At 39.0% G+C, this 9,226-nt stretch overlaps 1 protein-coding gene across 1 annotated transcript; it reads left to right on the top strand.

Annotated features, from left to right (window-relative positions):
* Window positions 1-5,008: 5,008 nt before the first annotated feature.
* Window positions 5,009-8,580, top strand: edn2 (endothelin 2). The gene is made up of 5 exons (XM_034705023.1): window positions 5,009-5,187; window positions 5,921-6,074; window positions 6,398-6,514; window positions 7,084-7,167; window positions 7,274-8,580. Exons 1-5 carry the CDS (start codon window positions 5,124-5,126, stop codon window positions 7,359-7,361), a joined length of 507 nt encoding a protein of 168 aa, XP_034560914.1. The 5' UTR covers window positions 5,009-5,123; the 3' UTR covers window positions 7,362-8,580.
* Window positions 8,581-9,226: the final 646 nt, after the last annotated feature.

Below are 9,226 nucleotides of genomic sequence, written 5' to 3'. Positions count from 1 at the left end.
GAAAATTTGATAAAGGATCATCTTTTAATCCAGTGGTTCCCAAAGTGGGTCATGCGATGCTTTCCAAAATACATATATTTTTAAATCACCTTAAATTGCATATTTTACCCATTACTTAAGAAATATAGACACAAATAGTCTTTAAAATTGAAATAAAACCTGGCAATTAAAAAACATAGTTTTCTGTCTTTCTTTGACAAACTAACTCAAGCATCAGTGGCAGCAGGTTAATTCAACAGTGAGAGTGCACATAGCTCAATAATTAAAATACAACATTTACAATAAAATACATAAAAAATACAAATTAAATAATAAATAAATAAATAAATAATAAAATAAGTACAACAAAAGAATCATAATAAAACACATAAGACACTTTAAAAGTACTTAAAGACCCTTAAAAACACTCTAAGAAAAAAATAATAATAATAAAAACACAAAATAAATAAATAACAAATACAATAAAAGAACAAAAACAATGGTAAATGGACTTTTCTAGTCTTTCTGACCACTCAAAGCACTTTTTACACTACTCGTCACATTCACCCATTCACACCTTCACTCACTGATGGTAGAGGCTGCTATGTAGTAAGGAACAATCAGTAGCTGATCTCATTCGTTCACATTCACACACCTCTGAACAACAGAGGGAGCAATTCGGGGTTCAATGTCTTGCTCAAGGACACTTCGGCATGTGACTGCCAGTGCTGGGATTAAATCGCCAACCTTCAGATTGATAGACGACCAACTCTATACACTGAGCCACAGCCGCCCCAGTGATGTTTAATGTGATATTAATTTAAAAATCAGCTGTAATAGCCTGTGTTATTACCCTAAATGAACTCTGTAAAGCTGATGAAATAAAATAATGTTTATTTTCTTTACATGTGAATATCATAGGCAGTAGGTCATGGTGTTTTTGTCTGAGTGTGACCCACAGTTCATCCCTTCTTCTCTCATGCTTCCTGTTTATTGCTTCATTGGATACTTTGACTGAACATGGATTTGAATTATATAACTCTCTCCATAGCTGATAAAACAAGCAGTCCTCTGTAATGTTGTGTGACATGACCTATACAGTCTATGGACATGACACAGTGACACGGTGTGGGCGGCTGGGCTGTGGTCAGATCTTCTGTCTGTTTTTCTCACATGGAGGAGAAACTGACAGGGACCGTGTGTGTGTGTGTGTGTGTGTATGTGTGTGTGTGAGCAGCTTTGGCAGGCAGCTCTGTATCTCTGCACACAGGTCAGAGCCTGTTACAGCTGAGATGCTGTTTGTGTGACAGTAGAGGGGCGCGTGGGCGATCGCCGTGCCATGACCTCACCTTCCTGCAGGGGATGCCGACAGCGTTCCTTGACTTCATCATCCTCGTATCGGCTGTGTGGCTCATGCAACCCCTCTGTCTGTTCCTTCTGCCGCCACTCATCTCTTCCTCTGCAGCCTCCAGCCTCATCCTGCATTCCTGACGTCTGTGGAAAAAAGAGGAGAGAAAACACAGAGCATGTCGTGGCCTCACTTCACCTTTTGACTTTGTCACAAGCTACATTTTTATAAAGCCTTTGAATTGTCCTGCATGACAAACTACAGCTGTCTGCTGTCTTTGTATAGCATTAGTTTGAACAGTTAGTGAGGTGCTGTTTATGCATTTTTGGGGTCAAAGGTTAATATAGCCAGAGTCTTTTCATGTCTTTACTGCACTTTTCAGATTTATATATTGTTGTTGGATTAAAACCTTCACCCACACAAAGGATAGTAATAATAAAAATAAATAAATAAATAAATTCAAAATACAAAAAAAAATAAGACCCCCCCCCAACCCAAAACTCACCCCACAACCCATGCAAGGTTAATAACATTTTATATAATAATAATAATAATAATAATAATAATAATAATAATAATAATGATAATAATAATAATAATAATAATAATATGATTAATATCAATAATATCAATAATATCAATAATATGAATAATAATATGAATAATAATAACAAATGCATAATTAATAAATACACAAAATAAAATAAAATAAGTAGTTGATGAAGTGAGGAAACACTGTCATGATATCTTAATGAGGAAACACTTGAGGTAAAATAAGATGTCAAAACCCAAGATGGCAAATTAAGCTAACCAAAATAAAATACATTAATAAGATAATAAAACAATACAAAAATTAAACCAGTAAAATAAACTAAGATGCTACACTACAAAGAAATACAGCTAAGTAAAATAGGGTAATATTAAATGCTGAGGGGTTATCTATGGAGGACTAAAAGTGCCAAAATGAAATATATACATATATAATTAAATAATTATTTAAATGTGGCATTAATTATTTAAAATTGGTAATAAATAAATAATTGATGAAATACATAAATAATTAAATAATTATTTAAAATGTTCATTCATTTTATGTTAAAACACATCTACCAATTTCACTATTAATTTAATTATTTCAATATTTATTTATTTAATCATTTCATGGTTCTTGCTCCAGTCGTGCATCATGAAATAATTTTATCTGTCACCCTCTCCCATCAAACTCAGTGGGCGGGACTAACGCTGATCGAGCCACAAACCATTGCTTTGGTCTGCAGGGTTGCCAGACTGGGCGGTTCCCCGCCAAACAAACAAACAACAAACAAACATGGCAGCAATCACAGAGGATCTGCATGAGCTCTCCCGTGAGTTGCAAACAGATATTTTAGACCTGGCAGAGAATACTGACGCTGGAATTTCGTACCCTGAGCATGTGGCTAGCAAGGCAGAGGGATTTATTGAAGTTCTTGGAGTCATTTCCGCTCTCTCTGACCAAGATCTTGACCGAAGAGTGTTCGCAAACTTAGAAGAAGTTCTCCAGCGCTTCTCCCGTACTGGGCCGCAACACACACATGGACCAGGGCGCCCGGCTTTTGACATACCCCCTGCCGTTCTAGAGCATCATGTCCGGTGTGGGCTCCCAGCGAGTGAAATTGCTGAGAGGTTTGGAGTTTCTGTAACTCCACATTAAATACAAAAATAAATACAAATAAAAAATTAACATTATAAATAATATGAATGTGTCTGTAATGATTTAAAATATGAAAGTACATGACTTTGAAATTGATAAAGAAAAATGTAGCTAGATAATAAATAAATAAAGTGAGCTAGAATAATACTCAGTTAAAAGTGAGACTAAAAAGGTACGTCTTGAGTTTGCTTTTAAAAATGTTAATAATCTCTGCAGCCCTCACAGACATAGACACACATTTAACTCAGGGATGCCACGCAAAGATCCCTCAGGTGGGTTCAGTCCACAGCAGAACAGATCTATATGTTGATTTGAAGAAGACACTCATGATTGTGGAAAGTTCAGTGTTACTCTTTGTTAAGTTTTCTCTCTTTTGTCCTCCTTTACTCTGCTAATCTGGTAAAGAACGCTGCAGGAGCCTTATTGGTCAACAGAGTTATCAGAGCTTTTTTTTTTTCTCAGCGTATTAAAAACTTTGAGGGAAAGCATGTTTGAGATAAACGCATTTGACATGCATTTTAATTTTCTCCTGATAGAGGAGACGGGCTTTAAGACCTGTACTGATGCCAGTCACCAGGGGCAGCTCTACAAGTTTTGGTTTCACTTGTTATTGGGGTTATATTGTTGAATGATGCCAGGATACATTTAAAAAACTTGTGATTCACTTTTGTTTTTCAAAAGAAGTGTTCGCAAAGCAGTTTTTGAAGGCTATAAGTGCTCATGATTTACCTGTTGTTATTGTGATTTGTTTTGTTTTAATTTGGTAGAAAATGTAGGCTAAATAAGCATAATGCTTCTGCCTTTTCAGTCACCACTTGTTACATGACTGTTGTTTTGTTGAACGTGTCTGTACTGTGAAATTTATTGTGTTATGTATGATGACAGAATAAATACTACTACTCTATGGGAGCTGATGTGTCATGTTTTTACAGTCTGTGATTAAACAAAACAAGGTTCCAATACAAACTACAGCTTAACAATAAGAGTATTAATGATGCATATTTACATGAACATATAGTATAGATTATAATATTATAATATGCAGGCAACAGTTAGTGCAAAGTGTTCTTTCCAAACTGAGCAGGTCTAGACCGTACTCTAGTACTCTATGTTCTATTTTTAACAAAGACCCAACATCAAGACAGGATAAGATCCAGATCCATCTTACAGACAGGACTCAGTCTGATCTCATCTTAATCCACCATGAGCAGAGCACTTTGCAGCATTTAGCAAGTTACAGTGGCAAGGACAAACTTCCTTTAACAGGCAGAAACCTCCAGCAGGACCAGACTCATGTTAGACACACATCTGCTGAGACAGGAGATGAACTGTATCACACAACAAAACTGCATTGAGTCACATGTGAGCTCCCAAAACTGATAAAAAAAAATGGATTTTAGTGATGCAGAAAGGTCATCATGTTAAAGCTGTGTGGGAAATACAATGATGTTTCCAAGAATATTTACAAAGTAAAGAATAAAAAAGCGTTGAGTGATTTGTTGAATACATGAGATCAGCTGCAAATGATTGCTTTATACATGTTAATCTGACAGATGTCTGCTGTCTCTCTGAATAATAAATAAGTTCTAGGTTGTAATTCTTGAAAAATGTGGAAAGTAAAAGGGAAACAAAGATGAGTGTAAAATAAAATATATAAGATTTATTAATGAATCATGTTTTAACTTTAAATACTTCTTCAGTTTTAAAACACAGCTAAGTTATTACAGTTATTAACTCAAGAATGAAGCTTTAAAGTGGATCAGATTTATGTTTTTATAGTCTCTTTAAATGCTCCTCTTCCTCCTGCCTGTCTTGGCCTGTAGGGGGCGCCACCTACCCTGTTAGTCAGGTCACTGCTGGAATGTGAAGAGGGCAGGTAAAGTATGAGTGAGTTGTGTAACCACGCTGTGTCTCAGAGAGTGTCAGGTGGGAGGGGCCTCTGTGGTATCAGTCACAGTGGGGGGGTATAAGTAGACGTCCTGGCTGCAGCATGAACACAAAGCACCTGTTGCTGCCCTCCAGCCTCAACACAAACCACCGTGAAGACTCCTCTCCAGCTCTCTGAGTGTGACTGCGGCTGCTGCAAAGCATCATCAGACAGTAACCATGGCTTCCTTCATGTGCAAGACTCTGGTTTTATTCATCATCATCTGCACAGCTCTGCAAGAGGGTGAGTTACTTTACTCTGTTTTTAAAGCGTGCTTTTATACTCCTGTGACACCTTTCTGCAGATTAAATAGAGTTCAAAATCTATGTTCTGAAACATATGGGAATTAAAAAGATTTTAAAGTTTTACTAACAGAATAGCATCATCAAAATACATGCAGAAATCTCCAAACTTAGAGGGAGTGAAAAACAAACTTTCAAAATGTCATCTTTAACTTACTTTAATGCATTTTTTATCAGTTTTTTAATATATTCTCCCAGGCTACATAAACATGCATCACTATTATTTCTTACCTGGTTTAGTTAAAGACTTGAGCTTTGAGTTAGGATTTTGTGTTGACCAAAGGAAGCTAAATTATAAAAAACAGGAAAAATGTCACTGGAAAAAGATTGAATAAGCAGCTGTGATGAAAAATGACATAATGTAGCTTTGACTCTCAACATAAAGATAGAAAAGGAGAGCTGGGTTCAACCTTCCAGAGAACCTTTCCTTTGATATCAATCTGTAGAGTATAATTATTAATACTGCTCCTTTTGTCCGACCTGCAGAAGTGTTTGTCTTCTGTGACCCAGAGTATGACGAAGTTCTCCTGAATATAAATCTCACACACATTTGTTTAACCACACAAGTGTTTGTATTTCTTTGTGTTTACATGTGATAAACACTCACTCCTCAGTTGTGGGTGGAAAGCATTAATGTGCACTTTTTAATCTGGGTTTTCTTTGTTGTTTTCCAGGTTGTGGGCTCCCCTTATCAGACCGGGCAGAGCTGCCAGCTCAGGCTCCTCATCCACACCGCGTCAGGACCAAGCGCTGCTCCTGCAGCAGCTGGGATGATAAAGAGTGCATCTACTTCTGCCACCTGGATATTATCTGGGTCAACACGCCGAGGTGAGACTGCAGAGGACGGACACTGAGAATACTGCATTAGATCACATAATAATAATAATAATAATACAATTTATTTGTAACGCACTTTACATTCAGACAGAAATCCCAAAGTGCTGCAAAACAGGGTTAAAAACAGACAATAAAATGCAGACACTTGTTCAAAACATTGTAGTTATTAAATATAACAGACAAAAGCAGCAGGGGAGGTCAGATAAAAACCAGGGACATGATTCTCAGCTTCAACCTAAACCCTGAACTTCAGCTGCTTTCACCTTGTCTCATTCTTTTACCATCCATTCTAAAACTTTCATTTTCCTTTACAGTAAACTTCTCCCTTATGGCCTTGGAAGTCCCCAGTCTCGCCGCCGCCGTCGGTCAGCTGACCGATGTGAATGCCTCGACACTGCCGATAAAACCTGCTCCGGCTTCTGCCACACAAGGTGAGTCACGAACCAAACGTTATCAACCTACAGCGGAGCGTGGCTGTCCCATCACGTAGCCAGATCGTATCATTACAGATTCTGAGTCTCCTCCTGTATCAGGCGACAAGCCTCAACTAAGTGATTCAGGGAGTGATAAAGCAGCACAGTATAGGGGCAGTCGTCACATTGTAGAGAACAACCCGCATTTCCTTGAGATCTTAAAAGAAGTCACTAATGTTTATTAGAAGTGCTTCTATTTTTGGGCGGCTTTGATCCCTGCTCTGCTGAAAGGAGTCCTTGCTGCGTCTCCGGTTTATTGCAGTCATGAATCCACCAGTATGGATAAGTCACCATGTCTAGATGTTATCTGAGGTGTTGTTTTGTAGGCCTCGCCCTGCATACCTGCCCATAAGGCATCTAAAACATATTAGTTTGGAATTCCAGGAAAATTGCCTGGCAACGCCGAAATATTTAGCTTCAAGTAATAAAATAACGCAAAACAAAATCTCAGTTTGCAGAGGTTTAATTACCTGAGACATTAGGAGGCTGTGACCTTGTTTTAACGCTGCTCTTTTGTCTGTCAACAGCTCACACAGTTCAAGGAGTGAGGACGTGGGTACGTTGGTGCAATCTGCAAACACAAACAGGAACAAACTTCTGGAGTCTTTCAGGTAAATCATGAAGAAATCAGCATTTGGATCCATGTTGAGCTGTGGTTCACGGTCATCTCTCAGATTTAAAAGCATCTCTGACATGTTTCTTCTTGTTGTTCTGCAGAACTGTTGTCAAGTCCAACATGGCGGTCGCAAAAAGTGCTCAGTCATCAAAGCAGAACCTAGGTGGAGTGAACAGGACGAGGAGGTAAAGGACCAAGGAAGCACCTAAAGCACTCCATCTCTAATGGACTGCAGACTCATCCAGCTGCCTTCAGTGACAGCGTCAGAGTTTTAACAGCTCTGGGGGATGCAGAGGAGGAAGCATAAAGTGCAGAGGATCAAACATTTGATGAAGAAAACAGAGCTGTAAAGGACTGGCAGCTCACCAAGACTGAAGCCCTTCAGCAACAGAAAGCTTGGGTGGAGATGTTTGGAGTCATTCCTGCACTCTGTGAACTTTTTTTGAACTTACACGCCAAAGGAAGGATCCGTTAAAATCCAAGGACGCAGGGAATCATGGAGGAGCTGCGTCAGGAAACACTAATGGGTCACTGATCCGTGTGCCTTTGGGTCCTTCGTGGTGACTCGTCTGATGGGACACTTTTAAATCCTCCTGCCATCTGAGTGGATAACAGAATATCACTGAGTCACGTCAGCCCTGTCCTCGGTTGGGAATTGTTTGTCATTGTTTCTGTCACTGCTGACCTTTTGGTCCAGTGTAATCCTCCTCTGTATCAGAGCTGGGATCTGTCCTCCTGCCTAATGTTTAGGGACAATTAGCATGTAGCTTTCTGAGTTATCAGGCAGTACTTGAAATCGGCAGCTTGTCTACTGTTCACAATGCTTCAGTGAAACGAAGGTCGTCTATCTAACAAACAATAAGCTTTATACAAGGCCCATTGTCAGCACCATATACTGCATACTTTCTGCTGAACAACAGCTACAGTAACTCTATTGTGTTGGCCCGTGTGTTTATTGCATATGTCCTGTTTAATGTTTTCATTGAAGATAAGCCAGAAGGTTTCAATAATGTGCCGCTTGCCAAAAATGCGACAATTGTTTTTCTCTCCTGACAAATGTTTCCTTAATCCCTCTGTGATTGGTCTCTGGGGGATAAGGACTCTTAACTGGTGTTGTGCACTTCAGAAGCTGTTTGTCCACATCCTGCACTTTTTCTCTGCACCGTTATTTTGTCGTCAACGCACGGACACGTGGAACTTTAAACCTTCACGATCAGTCAGAACACATTCATCCTCAAATATCGAAATGCTGGATGTGTCATGTTTGTACTCGCTCAGACGTTTACTGTTCATGCCGAATATTGAATAATTGAACTTTTATTTATTCTCTAACTTATTCAGAGGTTTATTTATATTTTCATGAATGATGCACTGATTCATGCAAAAGAAAATAAAAGATGCAACAAAACATTTTGTTTCAGTGTTTCACTTTGCTCACCTTTTTCTAATTTGCTGTGTCACTCACCTGATCTTAAATATACCTGTCCTAAAATCTCAAGCTGGGAGCGAGACCCTGAGTCTGAGTTAATCTCCAAACCCAGTTTTCAAAACCATGTCTGAGTCATCAAAGAAGAATCCAGATCAAGTTCTGGGTTTGACTCAAGTGACTATGACCTGGGCCCAAGTCTAAGTCCTCAAGGTGGGGTCTGACCTGAGGCACCAAGACGGGCTTCAGTTCTCCACTTGGCACCTTTATTGTTCAATAATGTATGAACATGCATGGAAGCAAACCAAGCGACAACCTCCAGGCTAAAAGTACAAGTCCAATACAGAAGGGCTAAAAACTGCAGTTCATCAAGGATCCGCTTGAGGCTGGCTCCACCAGAAACCACATACACACCAATTCAAAAGGGGAGACCTTTACAGCAGACATGCTTACAGCCTGGTTCAAAAGACGAGTGCAGTCTGGATAGCTCATTTCTCGATGGGCACACACTGTAAGGGGGTGAATTTATTCATAACGCAGTAATTTTAAATATATTGAGATTAGGAGTCTTCCAATGAGAGGCACAGCTGACTTGATTGAAAGGTGGGAACACTGTAGCTGTTGGCTA

This window comes from Notolabrus celidotus, chromosome 16 (assembly GCF_009762535.1).
Source record: "Notolabrus celidotus isolate fNotCel1 chromosome 16, fNotCel1.pri, whole genome shotgun sequence".
In the NCBI taxonomy this organism is placed as follows: Eukaryota; Metazoa; Chordata; class Actinopteri; order Labriformes; family Labridae; genus Notolabrus; species Notolabrus celidotus.
Note: the sequence above shows the minus strand (reverse complement) of the source record. Positions and strands in the feature narration are given on the sequence as shown.

Coding starts and splice junctions, on each gene's coding strand:
- edn2 (XM_034705023.1), top strand. CDS start 5,124: ATGGCTTCCTTCATGTGCAAGACTCTGGTTTTATTCATCATCATCTGC. Junction 6,075..6,397: donor ATCTGGGTCAACACGCCGAG/GTGAGACTGCAG, acceptor TTTCCTTTACAG/TAAACTTCTCCCTTATGGCC. Junction 7,168..7,273: donor AAACTTCTGGAGTCTTTCAG/GTAAATCATGAA, acceptor GTTGTTCTGCAG/AACTGTTGTCAAGTCCAACA.